Genomic DNA, 18,011 nt, shown 5'->3' on the forward strand with positions numbered 1-18,011 from the left:
TCAGGTCCTGTGGAAAGGACAGGGGATGTTTTAGGGCGTTTTCAACAAAGTAGCAATTGGGAGTATTGTTTGGCATCCAGCTGAGAAACGACAACAAAATGTATATTCAAAGAGAAACATTTAGCAGTCGCTCTGAACATAATTCTAGTATGTAAATCAGATGCTATCTACTTGTATAATGCTTTTAAATTATCTGCAATTTATTTTGTTTTCCAGATCATTTTTTGATCATTCAATGCACAGCGCACTACCACTTGGAATATATTTAGCTACCAAATTCTGGATGTATGTGACGTGGTTCTTCTGGTTTTGGAATGATATCCTTTATTTCATGGTATTCTGAATTTCCTCTGAAATTTTCCATGCTTGTTGTTTGTTACGGTTATGATCTCCAAATAATTCCTGAAAAAAATTAAAATTTTTTAGGGGAATGCTCATATTTACAGGAAACGATATTTAACATTAATGTTATGTATTAAGCATTTATTGTGTCCCAAGCCCGGGGAGAAATACAAGATAATCAGGAATGTGTTTTGAAAGGTGGGATTTTGTTAAGCATCAGATAAGCTCTGTAAGGAATTAAGCTTGTTAACAATGCCCCAGATATTCTATAAACTCAACATTGTCCTTTCTTCCAAGAAGTAGGGCACATTTAATACGGTACGTTTTAACTTCACTTCTTTAATTCTGTAAGAGCTCAGGGAGAGGCTGGGAGGGAAGGTCAGAAAGTTGACAGCACATCCATGACTTAAAGCCACCTTGGTTTTCTTCCCCAGCACTCGTACCATGATCTGCACAAGGTAAAAGCCAATGAATATTAGTTCTGCCATTACATCGGCATCGCATTAATGTTGGTGTTGATTGGATGGCCGGCATTTCTAGGCCCTGGGGAGTAAAAGTTAGGAATACTTCAAAAAGCCAAGTGAGTAGGGTGAAAAATATCAGGTAAACTTGGTTGTAAGCAAACATAAAGTAATTTACCCAGGGAAGACAAATTCACATTACACCTCCGTGGTGAGCTGTGAGCAATCATGCTCGGGAAAGAGATGTGGGAGTCACTGTTGACTTTCTCTCAAATCTCTGGGCCGATGAGGTGGGAAGAAAAGGCTTAAGAAATGCTGGGTATCATTAGGAAGGGGCTAGAAACCAAAACAAAAAGCGTAGCTCTGCCTCTTGATAAAACTGAGATACTCTAGAACTTGAAACACTGCGTGCAATTCTGGCCGCCATGTCACAGGAAGGACATGGCAGAGCCAGCGAAGATATAGATGACATCTGCCAAGGGGAGGGATGGAAAGGGTTCCTGATGAGACTAGATCAGAAAGATTGGAACTCTTCACTGGAAAAAAAAGAAGACTGAGAAAGTCACTGAAGCTTGAAGGAGGTAGCTTACAAACAAAAGAAAAGCTCCATTAACCAGCCGCTGGGAAGACTGTGGAATTTGCTGCATTGGCAGTTATATTGGGCCAATACATTCTCAGATTCAAGAAAGGTTTGAATAAATTCAAGGAACTGCAACCAAGTCAGTCCTGCATCTGTTTTCACTGTGTGTTTTGGCTAGAATAAGATGGAAGAATTAGGGGACGCCTTCCAAAAGCATGCATCCCTCTGGAGAGAAAGAACGTCATGCCGCGTCAGAAGACCTGGTTGTGTGTGCTTCAGGTCAGCCAAGGCGTGAATTGGATCGTGCAAGTTTTCCGTACCGGGTTCTTCAAGAACACAGCCGGGCGTGGGCATATCCCACATGGGGCTCACTGTCTTAATCTCCATTTTACAGATGAGGATTCTGAGGCCCAGAGAAGTTAAGTGGCTTGCCCCAGGTCACACACCAGATAAGTGCTGGAGCCGGCATTAGAACCCAGGGCTTCAGAATCCCAGGCCAGTGCTCTTTCCATTAGGTCACTCTGTGAAAATAGAACCACTGGGATGGTTATCCAAGAGAGCAACCATGGTGTGCTTTTGGGGGGCTGTTGTCAGAAATCAAATACTGGATATCACTAGTCTGACTCAGGGGTGGTATGATTTCATATTCCTATCTCTGAATATTGGTCACCCCAGAATGGATGGAGTTTTCCTCGTGTGTTCTGAAAGGGTATTTCAGGACCTTGAACATCTTGGGCAGGGAGAGGAGTTCCCCACCGTCCCCGGGACAGATTGTTGCCTTGAAATGGATCGGCCTCCAGCTGTGCCCTATTTGTGCTATATAAATTGACAAAATCAGGAAGGCTAACAATTTCAGGTACACGAATCACCAGTTAGGCAAATGTATAATAGGGAATGTCTTAAAAGTTCTTACGATAGAAACCAAATTCCTTTTTGAAAGTATTGGATGGCATTTGTTAAGTGCTTACTATGTGCAAAGCACTGCTGTAAGTGCTTGGGTAGATACAAGGAAATCAGGGTATCCCATGTGGGGCTCATAGTCTTCACCCCAATTTTACAGATGAGGCCTAAAGTAGTTAAGTGACTTGCCCAGTCACACAGCTGACAAGTGGAAGAAACTGAATTAGAACCCACGACCTCTGACTCCCAATCCTGGCCTCTTTCACTAAGCCACGCTGCTTCTCCTACTTAGGGCACTCTGCTCACTGTTCACCAGAGATTAATTAAAGACATAGGACCTTGCCATCCAAACTGATGGGTCCTTACTGAGAGCTCCTTTTAATATTTATTTTTAAAAACAAATACAAATAACCATCTGTTGATCTTTTCAAGTTAACTGAATTAAATTTTTAAAGTTTTTCAGAGTATAGATCTATGTCTCTTTAGTCAGTAGATCTTTTCCTCCTTATCAATTAATTCTGAAATGTAACTGCTTAATGTAAACTTGAATAAATAAGAATGAAAAGCATGAAGTTCACTAAAGTAACTATACAAGGATAGTAACTGTGACCTTTTTCAGAATCAAACTGTGCGTAGTCATCAATCAGTGGACTGTGTTCTGCATTTTCTACGTGCAGAGCACTGTTCTAAGCTGTTGGGAAATCCCTGACTTTGAGGAATTTACAATCTAGTGGAGTTGACCAATACGAAAATGAATTACAGGTAGAGGAATCAAAAGATATATATTTAAGTGCAGAGGGAGTGAGATGAGTTTTCATTCAGTTGTATTTATTGAGCACTTACTGTATGCAGAGCATTGTACTAAACATTTGGAAAGTAGAATTCAGCAATAAAAAACAGTCCCTGCCTACACCGAACTTAAGGTCTCAAACTATTGAGAGAGTGCAGACTTAAGTGCAAAGTTGATGGCAGAAGGAGGGAAGAACAGAGTAGGGAAATGAGAGATTAGTCAGGAAAAGCTGTATAATTAGAGAGTGAAGTATCTGTCAGAAGTGACGGGGAAGGGAGTTCCAGTCAGAAGGGAAAGTGTGAGCAAGAGGTTGACGTCAAGAGAGATGAGACTGCAGGATATTGGTTAGGTTGATGTTAGAGGACCAAAGTGTGCTAACTGGGTTAGAGTGAGAGAGGAGCAAGGATGGATAGAAAGGAGAGAGTTCATCGATTGTCTTAAAACTGATGGTTTAGATGGATAGCCATTGGAGTCACTTGAGCAGGGGGAAGTTGTGGACTGAACATTTGTTTAGAAAAACGATCCAGGCAGTAGAGTGAAGTATGGACGGGAGAGGGGCGAGGCCAGAGGCGGGAAAGTCAGCACAGAGGGTGATGCAGAAGTTGAGGTTGAATGTGACAAGTCCTTGGACCAACATGGTAGCGGTTTGGATGGCGAGGGAGGGGCGGATCCTGGAGATGCTGTGGCGATAGAACAGACATAATATGGTGACCCAGTGAATATGTGGGTTGATGGGGAGAGATTATGTCAAGGTTGCGCACCTGTGAGACAGGGAGGAGGGTGGTGGTGTCAACAGTGATGGGAAAGTCTGGCAGGGGGAGGGGCAGGTTTGGCTGGGAAGAGGAAGAGATTGGTTTTGCACATATTAAGTTTGAAGTGTTGGCAGCCCATCCAAGTAGAGGTTTCCTGAAGATGGGAGGAAAGGTGTGATTGTAGAGAAGAGGAGAGCTAGATTTGGAAGTCTTGTGCAGTGAGTTGGTAGTTGAAACCATGGGAGTGAATGAGTTCTCCAAAAGAGAGGGTGTAAATGGAAAATAGAAGAGGACCCAGACCTGAGCCGTGAAAGACGTCCATCTCCCCGACATCCCCCCCACCCCCCCAAAACCTTCCCAATTAGTGTTTGGGAGGCAGAAGAGGAACCAGCAGAAAAGACCAAGAAGGAGGGGCCAGAGAGGTAAGAGAACCAAGAGGACAATGTCAGTGAAGATTAGTGGTGTTTCCAGAGGGGGTGGTCTCCACAGTGTCTAAGGCTGCTGAGAAGTCTAGAAGGGAGTCTGTAGAATTAGTTAAGAAGGAGATCGCAGAGGGTCAAGGATAGAGTTGGAGTGGAGGAGGCGGGTGTAAAAAAAAAAAAAGTGAAGAGTTTAGAAAGAAAAGAAAGAAATGGTAGGAAAGAGCTGGGGTGATAACTGGAGGGCGCAGTGGTGTTAAGGGAGGCATTTTTTTTTAGGAATGGGGATATGTGGGCATATTTGAAAGCAGAAGGGAAAGAACCATTACAGAATGAGTAGTTCAAGCTGGCTTTCAGGGAGGGAATTGGGTTTCTTTGTCCTCTTTTTGTTTGTTTGTTTACTAGCACCACTCTTTTCTTCAAAACCTCCGACATTCAATCCAGTAGAATAATGTAGCCTCTGAGTTCTTGAAGAAATCTAATAGGAACAGTAATGTACAATAATGAAACTGGAGTTTTATTAATTCCTTGTAACCCTTCGAAACTGCCTCTCGTAAAACAAGTTGCCTCTGGGTGGTTGAGCCTGTGGATGTTACTAGTTGCTGGGAGCAGAGGCAGGGAGCTCTGTCATGGCTACCCCAGTGCCTGCTGGACCCTAGCTCCACCCACTCCGAGCCCTTGCCTCATCCAGAGGCCTTGGCCACGCGGCTTCCAGAAACCACTTGAAGGATGTGGCTTGGGATTCTGGACTCCAGCCTCATTTTAAAATGCAAATGCGGAAGGCTCCCTTGCTCAGAAAACGAGCTCCCTGGAGCCAAGCGGGTTTCTCTCACATCCTTGGCACACAGCTGGGTGCAGCAGGATAGAAAGAAAAGGATCCTTTGGGCTCGGACTAAGCGGACAACCTTGGGGGTTTGCGAGTAACCACAGAGAGCCTGTGGGCTTGCAACCCACAGAACTGTGATTGTACCATGCTGACCTAAGGTATATTTTGAAAGGTATTCTGTTGTAAGGAGATTTATCCATACTCACACAATCTCATTTTAATAGATTGCATTTGGCTTCCCCAGTATTAGGATGTCAGAATTATTTTAGAGTGTTCTTTTAGGCAAATTGCCCCGCTGTTTTATTGGCAAAAGAAATTAATGTGGCGATTCTATTTTTTGAAATATGAGTTAGAGAATGGAGCTAGGGCAAAAATTCCTGTTTGGACAGCTTTAAATGATTACTTTTCTTTATGGTATGAGTAAAGTGATATCGGGTGAAATTCATAGTTAGAGCAGATTTTTCAACCTCCTTCTGACCATTAGTGTAGTTGGAAATAGAAACTGCTCATTGAGGGTGCATTAGGCATCAAAATGATTTTACTAGAATGTTTAGTATGGGCCCAATAAGAATAAAATAGATCCTCTTGTTTTTCATTACCTCATCTATCTGAAATGTGTAATAAGGTTCCAACGTGATTTTAGTGTACCAGACAGATTTCATTACTCGCCCTCACCTTAATTGGATTTAGAGTTTTGTATTTGAGAAAGATGTTCTCTAATCCATTCCTTAGAATGATTTAGTTTGCTCTGTTTGTGAATTGCTGTTCAGTCAGCCATGCAAAGGGAGCAACCTGCAGAACCAAGGCGGATGTGCGCTGATAAATAAAATGGGTGAAATCCATAGGTGAAAGGAAAAGCTTTTATTTTATCCAAGGCATTGGAATGCTATTGGTCCTGAATGTCATTACTGAGACCACATCAATCAATAGAGGCGTCCCTAAAGTCCTTCAACAGGAGCTAATGGTGTGGTGTCAAGAGTGGTTGAGGGATTAATCAGGGAAGTCTCATGGAAGAAGTGACTTTTTAGAAGAGTTTTGAACACATGGTTGGACACAGCTAAGGGGAAGAGGGTGTGAACAGATGGGGTATGAGGGAGAGTTGAGAACAAAGAACGGTTACAAGATTCACTTGGGAAGAATAGACGAAGCGTGTGTCCCGGCATGGGATATAGCAGAGGTAAATGGGCAACTAGATATCAGGAGGCCCATTTAGAGAGGATTTTGAAACATTGATAATGAGGAGCTATTGTTTTATGCTAAAGATGATGGCGAGCCATTGAGAGTTTTGAGTAGGGAAGAACTGTGTCCCAAGTGGACATTTTAGAAAGATAATTGAAAGGGGGAAGCCAGGAGCTTAGGTAACTTTGAATAGCTGAGAAGAATTGAAAAATGGAGGTAACTTTTCACTTTAAGTATGACTTCATGTAATGTATGTTCTAAGACTGTGTCTATTTGGTTAGCTTAATTCCAAGAGATTGGTATTTTGATTGTTGCCATCCCTCTTCTTCATTTGAAGTCTACTTACTGTATTATCAAGTTATATTTAATTTAAGACCTAAAACATGGCTGTGTGTGTCTCAAAATACTTTGCTTGGGAAATAACCGTTGTATGTCAGCAAAGTGAAATATTAGGGTCCATTTTTAGTTGGACCATTAATAATTTGGATTTGCAGGTTATTCTGAAAAATCTGATATTTGTGCATAGGAGCTTGTTTTCATTTGCTTTCAGTGTTTTCAAAATGAGAAGTGAATTATTGCAATTGCCAAATTCCTGGAGACTTCATTTGATGGTATCTGTGGTTGAAAGAGCATTTGGTTTTATTTTAACAAGAGGAATTATAGCTCACTAAATTCATTCATTCAATAGTATTTATTGAGCACTTACTATGTGCAGAGCACAGAGTACTAAGCACTTGGAATGTGCAATTTGGCAACAGATAGAGACAATCCCTGCCCAGTAACGGGCTCACAGTCTATGCGTGAAGCTCCTGCCTCTAAGAGCTTCTTGGCAACAAGTTGTCTTATTTCACTCAGTGTTCTGATGCTGACTTCAAACCTGGCCAGTTCATGGACAACGCATGTTCTCCTTTCTAGAAGAATGTTCTTGTCATTGTCACTTAGCTTCCTGTTGTCTCATGGTTATTCATTTCTCTTTAGGTGTGGTCATTATTTTGGACAGTTAAATAGGGGAATCCTTGGAATCGGAACCATAATTTGAGACGTTGGGCATTTATTTAAATTACCCTGAATATTTACTTTAAAAATGTTATTGCAGAAAATGTCATCATACAGCTTTGATATTTTACACCAAAATTTGAAGAAAAATTAGAACCAAACTGCAGATACAAGACATAAGGACTGTGTAAATTATAAAGTTATTATTCCTGAGTTGGGTTTTTCATGGTATTAAGCTTTTACTATGTGTTAAACACTGTTCTAAGTGCTGAGGTAGATACAAGTGAATTAGACTGATCATAGTCCCTATCCCTCGTGGAGCTCATGACTAAATTCCTGTATTTTGGAAAAGAGAAGTAGGAGAGAACTTCCCAGAAATCTAAAAGTACTGAATTGGTTCCTCTCTTTCTTGTACGATTCTTCTTTGGATGAAATTCTTTGGAGAGAATTTCGGGAACCAAAACTAATTACTCTAACTTTTATTTGGTTTTCAAATTTCATAACCAAATTCTGTTCATCTTCATCATTTTAGCCACTCTTTTGTACTACTTATATTAAGCCTCTCTGTTTTATAGTCTTCATGTAGTTAAAGATTAAAGAATGCAAACCAAGTGAATTATAGAAATCAGAGTAAGTTTAGGCTGGTTTCTTAGATCGCCTTGCCTACTAAAAATTTAAAAAAGCAGTGTATTTGAATTGATAAATTAATCAAGATGATGGAAGCAAGGTGAAAGTTGGACAGTTAGATCAGCTGTCCCTGAAGGCATCTTTAAACAGAAGTTCAGCATCAAATTACAGATATATCCTCTCTTCCTTGAGGTCTTTTTTTTGCCAGAAATCCCGTTTCTTCAAAAATTAGTCTTTGTGTTTTCTGCTGTTCTCTTCTTCGGGAGATGTCACATATCCAGAACGAAAGAGGGTGACTCATTTAGGCTTCTGCCTTCACTGGGCGGATCACTGCCTTGATTTGGACCATTCAACGGGCCGGCTCTGGAAAGCAGATTGGATTTGGAGTAGGGCAAGCTGACTCATACCCCCTAGACAGCCAGGCAACTCTAGTGCTGCCCCGCAGTTGGCCTGGTTTAAACTCAAAGGCCTTGCATCCACTGATGGTATTATTTCCAGGAACACTCAGACAGCTGTAGGCCCTTATTTCGCCCGAAAATTAGGAAGTTCACACTGTGCTTACATGGACTCTCTTTTTCCCCTTTACAAGTCCAGCTGGTCCAACTAGCGCTAATCAAGAGAATGCCAAGAGTCAGGGCCGATTCGGACTTTGTACCTAGCAGATTTAGGCTGAGCTGCAAGGGAGTTAAAGTAGAGGATTTTCTCTGGGAAATCCATTTTGCCAGTGGAGCGTATAGTTCACTGTGTTTTGTACCACAGACATAAAGAGTTAGATATTTCTGTGAAATTCATCACCATCAAAAGATATTAAAGTGTACTCTCTTGGGTACCACACAAAAATTGACACATATTGTGGATCATCCAGAGAATCTGTACAAAGAGCAAATTGTCTATGCAAGCCTAATGCAGTTAAAATGTATGTATTTCTGTGATTTAATCTGGTGTGTCATATTCTGTATTCTTGATTAAGGCCATGTAGTCCTTACTGTAAGAGCTGAGATAGCTATAACTTCATCAGATTGGATCCAGTCTCACATGAGGCTCACAGTCTAAGTAGCAGGGAGACCAAGCAGTGAATTCCCATTTTACGATTGAGGAAACCAAGGTCTAGAGAAGTGAAGTGACTTATCCAAGGTCACACACAGCAGGCGAGTGGCATCGGCGGAATTAGAACCCAGGTCCTCTGACTCCCAGGCCCATGCTCTTTCCACTGGGCCACACTGCTTCCCTTAATTCCACCAGTGTGTGCTATTTACCTGGTTTTCATGTGCTTATTTTATCCTTTCAACATCCCTGTGAGGTAATAATAATAATTGTATTTGTTAAGCATATACTACGTGCCAAGCACTGTTCTAAGTGCTAGTAGAGAGGGAGGCAGTTGAAGAAACTGAAGCACCTTGAGATTGTGACTTCCTGAAGTTCTCAGCAGAGCTGAGACAGAGAAGCAGCGTGGCTCAGTGGAAAGAGCATGGGCTTTGGAGTCAGAGGTCATGAGTTCGAATCCCAGCTCTGTCACTTGTCAGCTGTGTGACTGTGGGCAAGTCACTTAACTTCTCTGGGCCTCAGTTACCTCATCTGTAAAATGGGGATTAAGACTGTGAGCCCCATGTGGGACAACCTGATTCCCCCGTGTCTCCCCCAGCGCTTAGGACAGTGCTCTGCACATAGTAAGCGCTTAACAAATACCAACATTATTATTATTATTAACCCAGGTGTCTTGACTCTCAGCTGTCTGCTCTTTCCTCTAAACCATGGGGCTTGCAATACTTTTTTTAGGTACATCAGTCATCTAAGAAGTTCTATTTGATGAGTGCTTACTGTGTGCAGAGCACTGTACTAAGCACTTGGTAGCGTACATTACAATAGAGTTGGTAGACGAGATCACTTTCCTCAAAGAGGTTGGACAGGGACTTGATCCAATCCGATTCATACATCTACCCCATCGCCTCGTACAGAATTTAGTTCCTAGTACGCAGTTAACAAATGCTACAATTTTAAAAATATTTTTATATTATCTAAGTTTGTTCCCTGAACGTAGTTTCAACTTTTAAATTTTAAAAATATTTTTATATTATCTAAGTTTGTTCCCTGAACGTAGTTTCAACTTTTAAATTTTGCCATAGTTGAGAAGAGCTTCACTTTTGTTACCTAATTGAGAATGTTTAGGTGGTCTAAATGTAGATTTTTAGTAAAATGTACATTGGTAGGAAAATATAAAGCTAAAAAAAATGTAAAGCCACAGAACTATTTCACTAACAGAAAAAGTATGTTTTCTCTTCTCTTTATTTAGCTGTCTAGACATGACGTTTGGCAATTTGGAATGAATCCTTTAACCATTTCAATTGAATATTTTCTATTTGGAGCAGATGTCTATTTTAGGAATTTTCAAATACAAATGTGTTTGTTTTTGTTTTGCACCAGTTAATTTCCTAATGCAGTTAGCACAAAAGAATAATAAAAGCAAAATGCCCCTGAATTTGATTAGTTAAAATTAGGTGTCGGTGAAATGATATGACATGGAATTCAGAGAGCCTGTGGAGAAAGACATTCAACGGACCTGAAAGTTAATGTCATTGTAACCGTCTTGGACAAAGTCAAACTCCGCATGAGTGCAGCAGTTTTCCCCGGTTCCAAGGCTCTGTTCCCATCTGTTAGCACTCAGAATGCCCTTTGCCATTTGCGAGTAGATGAAAATCCTGTTTGCTTTAGGTTTCGTTGTTATTTTTTTTGAATGCCTAGAATTGAGGAGGATAAAGGTCTATCTACCATTTTAAATGAATGCTCAAAGTGATACAGTCTTTAACCCCGTTTTACAGAGGAGGAATCTGAGTCCCGGGGATGTTATGTGATTTACCCAAGGACACCCAGTAGGTCAGTGGCAGAGCTGGGACTCGATTGTGATGATTTCTTAATGCCGGTTTTCAGAAGAGGCAACTGAAGCCCAGAGAGGTTAAGTGATTTGTTCAAGGTCACAGAGTAGCTTAGTGGCAGAGCTGGGATTCCAACCTTGGGGTCATGACGCCTAGCCCAGTTTCTTCGTATCTCAATCGACAATACTCGCAGTGGAATAGGATATTTTTTATGCAGTCACTGTGTGCCAAAACTGTATTAAGCACTGTTTAGATGTAAGGTAATCAGGTCAGATGCAGTCTCTGTCCCACAGTTTAAGGAGGAAGGAAAACGGGTATTGAGTCTCCATTTCACAGAGGAGCAAACTGACTCAGGCACAGAGAAGTTTAAGCTCTGCAGCGTGGCTCAGTGGAAAGAGCCCGGGCTTTGGAGTGAGAGGTCATGGGTTTGAATCCCCGCTGTGCCACTTGTCAGCTGTGTGACTGTGGGCAAGTCACTTCACTTCTCTGTGCCTCAGTTACCTCATCTGTAAAATGGGGATTAAGACTGTGAGCCCCACGTGGGACAACCTGATTCCCCTGTGTCTACCCCAGCGCTTAGAACAGTGCTCTGCACATAGTAAGCGCTTAACAAATACCAACATTATTATTGGGAAGCAGTGTGGCTCAGTGGAAAAGAGCCTGGGCTTCGGAGTCAGAGGTCATGAGTTCGACTCCCAGCTCTGCCACTTGTCAGCTGTGTGACTGTGGGCAAGTCACTTCACTTCTCTGTGCCTCAGTTCCCTCATCTGTAAAATGGGGATTAACTGTGAGCCTCACGTGGGACAACGTGATTACCCTGTATCTCCCCCAGTGCTTAGAACAGTGCTCTGCACATAGTAAGCGCTTAACAAATACCAAGATGATGATTATTATTATTATTAAGTGGCTTTCATTCATTCACTCAGCTGTGTTAATTGAGCGCTTTCTGTGTTCAGGACACTATACAAAGTGCTTGGGAGAGTACAAATATAACAATAAACAGGCACATTCCCTGCCCACAGCAAGTTTACCGTCTAGAGGGAGAGACAGACACTAATATGAATAAATAAATTACAGATATGTACATAAGTGATGTGCGGTTGGTAGCGGGGAAGAATAAAGAGAGCAGGTCAGGGTGACACAGTAGGGAGTGGGAGAAAGGAAGACTTAGAAAAGGCCTCTTCGAGGAGATGAGCCTTCAGGCTTTGAAGGTGGGGAGATTCATTTTCGGATGACAGACCTTTCCCAAGGCCAAACAGTGGGCAAGTGGCTGAGCTGGGATTAGACTCCAGATTATCTGTCACCCAGGCCCGAGCTCTTGCCACTAGGCCACACTGCTCTTCTACTAAGCCTCCTTAGCAGAGGAAACCGCTTTACCCAGTGACAGCCAGGGCCTCTGCCCCCAAGATTCCTCTCCACATTAGGATCTTTCCAGGAAAGCAAATATCACATTGTTTCCCCAAGCATTCTGTCATCTCTGATGGAGGCAAAATGCTACCAGGTCAACTGGACCGTGGTCTGGTCTGGAAACGAGCATTTCTCTCCTTTTAGACTTATCTTCTCCCTCATAAACCAGCTGCCGTAAGGGATTTCAGTGTTTTATCTTGTTCACCAGGATTATCCTCTCCTGTCTTTACTCTTTCAGTTTGGAACCTACTACAGGAAAGAGGGTGGCGAGCAGCTGATTGACTGAGTAGAAAAATGCCCAGTAGTAGAGCTAGGAGCCACAGGGGCCAAGTTGGAGCTATGAAAGGTCCCTCGGGGTATTGGAGAGGACGGAACGTTGGTCGCTCCCGCCACTCATTCCCCATTCCAGTGTTACCGTCATGGTCACTTAGATGCTGCCAAAATGGCACCAGGCGGCCCCGAGACTAGGTCAGAAGCAGCCTAGCGAAAGGTCTCCTGGGGTAGTCATTTTAGGGCCACAAAGGTTGTTTGCCCCGTAGTCTTTACTAGTTTATCCACCACTGCAGCCGTTTGTCCTCTCCCTCAGACAGGGAATTCTTGCCCCTCCCCTGGAAAAAAGGGATGTCCGCAGATTCTGCCATTCTCTGTGACTCATTGGTTTAAACTGTTTCTTTAACAATTCTCGCCCTCTAGACTCTGAGCTCATTGTGGGCAGGGAAAGTGCTAACTCCATTATATTGTATTCTCCCAAGTGTTTAGGCCAGGGCTCTGCACACAGTAAATACCACTAATTGATTGATTTAACAAAGAATGTGGAATCAGATAGATTGCGCGAAACTTGGCAAGACCAGTTGATGCATTCATTCAGTCGTATTTATTAAGCACTTACTATGTGCAGAGCACTGTACTAAGCACTTGGGAAAGTACAGTGCAGCAATAAAGAGTGACAATCACTGCCTACAGTGAGCTCACAGGGCATTTTTCCACCCAGTCAATTGGCTGGCTCGCCACCCTCTTTCCTGTAGTAGGTTCCCGACTGAGAGAGAAAGGGCAGGACAGGATAATCCTGGCAAACGTGATGAAACACTGAAATCCCTTATGGCAGATCGCTGAAGTTTGGCTCGTTTATGGGAGAGAAGATATGTCTAAAACAAGAAGTCAGTGAGTAGTTTTATAGCTAGGCTTATGGCCCATGCAACCTAGTTAAAATCAATCAATGAATCAATGGATATTTATTGAGTAGATTGTAGACTGAGCTCCTTGTGAGCAGTGATTGCATCTACCAACTCTATTACATTGTACTTTCCCAAGTGCTTAGAAAAGTGCTCTGCCATTGATTGATTGTGCGCTTACTGTGTGCAGAGCCCTGTACTGAGCCTTTGAGAGGGTGCAATTTAGTTGGTGGACATTATCTCTGCCTTCAGATCAACTTGGTTTTGGAATTCTGCTCCAGAAAAATAATAATAATAATGGTGTTTGTTAAGCGCTCACTTTGTGCCAGGCACTGTACCGAATGCTGGATCTTTCCAAGGTTGTGATTAACTCTCAAAAAAAAAAGAAAATTGGCCATGTGGTTGTCCAAGCAGTGGATTTCTGTACAAAGTTCCATGAGATCTAATTCAGAAGCACACTCTGCCACTGATTTGCGATTAAGCTTCACTCTGACGTTTGATATTTGTGACCTAGTTTCAGTATGTGGCGAAAGGAGGTGAAAATGCTGAACTAACTCAGAAGGTATTGTAAGGGTGCAAGGTAAAAGAGCTGGTTTGGTTTTGTCGTTACGGTATTTAAGTGCTTATGTGCTTGCATAAAAGGAGAGAGAAGATAATCAGGTTGGACACAGCCCCAGTCCCACATAGGACTCATAGTCCTCATCCCCATTTTACAGATGAAGTAACTGAGGCCAACAGAAACAACTTGCCTAGGGTCCCAGAGCAGACAAGTGGCAAAGCCGGGATTAGGACCCAGGTCCTCTGACTCCCAGGCCCCTGCTTTTTCCATTAGACCATGCTGCTCTTGTTATGTATATATGTACATATTAGAGCAGAGGTAGAATTTGTCACCTCAATAATTGTAAATCAGAGTTGAGACGGGTTGAGCGGAGACTGGGCAAAACATTCGTTCTCATGTATCCAGCTCTTCTTCCCTTTATACGTCATGAAAATTACACTGTGGGTGGCCGGATCCGTGGACAGTGTAGAATTCTGGCCCTCTGTACGTAACTACAGTTTAGCATTTTCACACCTACACTGAGTTTGCTTCCCAAATAATTTTAGTAGGGTGTGTGCCCAAGCAGCTAGAAAGCCCTGGGTCCATTTTGAGTTTGAGAAATTTGGGACAAAAGAAATGAGTCAAAAGTGGGAAAGACCTGGAAAGTTTAAAAAGGTAGGGAAGATGCTTCCCAAGTGCTTAAGTACAATGTTCTGCACACAGTAAGGCCTCAATAAATACGATTGAATGAATGAATATTTTCATAGGAATTCGTATAAAGCCACAAATGACTGTTTCATCTTGTTTATTTTGGAAGCACTAGACAGTCCCTCTAGACTGTAAGCTTGTTATGGGCAGGGAATGTGCCTATTGTTGTATCGTACTCTTCTGAGCACTTAGTACGGCACTGTGCATACAGTAAGCACTCAATAAATACGATTGAATGAATGAATGAATGCCTTCTACCATATATATGTATCTCAGAATTTTTAGTGTCTGCATGTAAAAATTGCCAGTGCAGATCTCTCATGCGACCTGTTACTCTCAAGATAGCTTGAAATGATAGTTCTGTCAAAAATGAACAGGATCTCATAAGCTCATTCATTAAACAGGTTCCTTCCAGTTTGGTGAAAAGGATCAGAACAGCTCTGAAATGCTTCAGCAGATCCCATGTTTGTAATGTTCTTAATTTAGAAATGTAGGTGATTAAAGTTATACAAGAAAACTCTATTTTCTTATAATTATGTTTTTACTATAATAGTATGGAAAACATATTTATGTGTCAAGAAGGAAAATGGTCTTGTTTTTATTTTCAAGTGAGGCAGTTTTTAAAATTAAAACATTTCACTCTCTACTAATTTCATGTTGATGGTTAATATAGTTGAAGCACTATTTTGGGTTTTCCTGGGTTTCTTTCTGGATTGAAAGAGTTTCACAAAGAACAAAATATTAATACTATTTTCTTTTTCAGTTTCCTTATATTCCTTAACTTTACACACATCTTAATTTTCTATTCATTCATCTTCCATTCCTTGCTAACAGTGTTGCACTTTTCTACAATTTTGGAAAATCCTGGAAATCCGATCCAGGAATTATCAAGGCTACAGAAGAGCAAAAGAAGAAGGTAACTAAAATATTCTTTAAGATGATGTCATCAATCAACCAGTGGTATTTATTGAGTATTTTCTGTGTCCTGAGCACTGTACTGAGCGCTTGGGAGTGTATAGTACTACAGAGTTGGTGGACACATTTTCTGCCTACAACAATTCACAGTCTAATGTTCTGGACACTAAATTCCTCAAGTTGCTTGTGGCATAAAAATGGGGGATCTCTGTGTCCTCAAAGACATCTAGTCTTTAAATGGGCAAGACAGAGTTATGGGGCAGATATCTAATAGCAGGGTCAGGAGGCATCCATTGACATGTTCCGAAAAACAAGAATAAAAGCTACTACCAAATTCTTGCACAGCTCATTCTTGTGACCTCCAGATTAACTCTTAGTCAATCAGTACCATTTATTGAGTGCCTCCTGTGCGCAGAACACTTTACTAAGCACTTGGGAGAGAACATTAGCAAAGTAGCCATGATGCCTGCCCTCAACAAATTTCCAGTCCAGCGGGAAAGGCAGACACTCAAAACCATTTTGGAATGAAGAAAAGGAAAGGGGATAGTTATGTGAGATTTGTGGGTAAGATGAACTGAAGTGCTTCAGGAATTTGGAAGTACCCAAGAGTTTAGGTGGTGTGGTGTCGGGTGCTGAAGTGATAGCTGAGGGTATATAAGCTGTAGAAGGAGGAGATGCTTTTCAGAAGGTTTGTGAGGATGGGGAGAGCTGTAGTGTTGCATGGTAGAAGAGAGCCAGGCGTAGCTTTCAGGTGGCCCAGATGAATGAAGAATAGAAATGATGGCCCTTTTGGGGAAGTCACTTTCCAGTTAAGGTAAATGGCCCCAGTTTTCAAATTTAATTTGAGTCTTTCAGACATGATCAGTTAATCAAAGAATGTAAGTTACAGCTGGTAGACAGTGTCCCTGCCTTCAGGGAACACTCCGTTTTCGCTTTGTCCTTTGGGAAAAACTGGCAGAGCCGTACACGCTAGCCTCCGACCCACTGACCACAACACCGTTTTGGACATGTAGACTTGTTACCAGAAAATATGATTGAGATTTCTGGTGCTAGTTTTTGGAGCCGCTTGCTGATCCTACTTAGATGATCATCTTGGTTCTGGAATTCTGCTCCAGAAAAATAATAATAATAATAATGGTGTTTGTTAAGCACTCACTTTGTGCCAGGCACTATACTGAACGTTGGATCTTTCCAAGGTTGTGATTAACTCTCAAAAAAAAAAAAAAGAAAATTGGCCATGTGGTTGTCCAAGCAGTGGATTTCTGTACAGAGTTCCGTGAGATCTAATTCAGAAGCACATTCTGCCACTGATTTGCAATTAAGCTTCACTCTGACGTGTCTGGGATCATCTCTGGGATATTTGTAAAGAGCCGATGAAAATGTCGTGGGTAGGAGTGTTAGATGTTGAATCTAAGGTGCAGGGCTACAGCGGGCCCAACTGTGATGTTGCTTGGAAACATTTATTGTGTCTTAAAATCCCCAAGCATATGTATCTCAAAAGGCCCAAGTAACTAGCAGAGTTCTTGTACTCTGAGTTCTCCAGTGGACACCTTAGCTCTTTGATTATAATGTCTTGGGGATGTGAAATTTTTAAGTATCATTCATTCAGTAGTATTTTTGAGCACTTACTATTTGCAGAGCACTGTACTAAGTGCTTGGAATGTACAGTTCGGCAACAGAGAGAGACAATCCCTGCCCATTTACGGGCTTACAGTCTAATTGGGGACACAGATGGACAAAAACAAGACAACATAATCACGGTAAATAGAATCAAGGGGATGTACACCTCATTAACAAAATAAATAGGATAATAGAAATATGTACAAATGAGCACATGTAACTTGTAGGCCAAGAAATGAAATGCTTCTCTTCACGGGCTAACTGAAGAGTAGAGAGGTGGGTAGAACAAAGAATCTAACTCATTTTGAGCAGGAAGTTTTGTTGCAGTACAAAAAAAGTCTCCACTTGATAAAGGCAGATTCAGATGATCTGGCACTTGGGTGGGTGAACCCTCATTATCAGATAGAAAACAGCTGTTTTTTTTCTGAGACAATTAATTAAGGTTAATTCTCTTTCTTTCCAAAGACGATAGTTGAACTTGCAGAGACAGGAAGCCTGGACCTCAGTATATTCTGCAGTACCTGTTTGGTAGTATTCCTATTTTTTCTTTACTTTCTGTATAAAGAGTAAATGCATAACTGTTGTTTTTAAAATCTTTAAATGAGATGTGTTCTATAGCTTTTGAAAATTTTAAACTAAGGAATGTTGTAATATACCCTTTAAAGGTGATTTTAAAAAGTAAACTCAATGGAAAAAATTTTCTCAAATCACATTTGATTTAGACTGTACCAAATTGTTTTTATGTATTTTACCTCAATATGCTATCACTTGTGGTGGTTTCTTCTTCTAAACCAAGAATTAGCCTAGGAAAGTTACTTAATGTAATTTTCGATTCTTCCAGAAGGAATAATGAGTAAAATTGTTATTATTGTGCATAGATATTTGTTGAAGGGACTTTGCGATCATGTC

At 41.5% G+C, this 18,011-nt stretch overlaps 1 protein-coding gene across 1 annotated transcript in view; it reads left to right on the forward strand.

The window, feature by feature from the left end:
- ZDHHC17 (zinc finger DHHC-type palmitoyltransferase 17) overlaps positions 1 to 18,011 on the forward strand; it is a 122,687-nt gene that overhangs the window by 93,037 nt on the left and 11,639 nt on the right. Inside the window, exons 10-12 of the mRNA XM_029078952.2 lie at positions 217 to 317; positions 15,359 to 15,483; positions 17,568 to 17,630. Coding sequence (XP_028934785.1) covers positions 217 to 317; positions 15,359 to 15,483; positions 17,568 to 17,630 — 289 coding nt within the window. The remainder of the gene's footprint in view (positions 1 to 216; positions 318 to 15,358; positions 15,484 to 17,567; positions 17,631 to 18,011) is intronic.

The sequence above is a fragment of the Ornithorhynchus anatinus genome, chromosome 14, assembly GCF_004115215.2.
Source record: "Ornithorhynchus anatinus isolate Pmale09 chromosome 14, mOrnAna1.pri.v4, whole genome shotgun sequence".
Lineage (NCBI taxonomy): Eukaryota > Metazoa > Chordata > Mammalia > Monotremata > Ornithorhynchidae > Ornithorhynchus > Ornithorhynchus anatinus.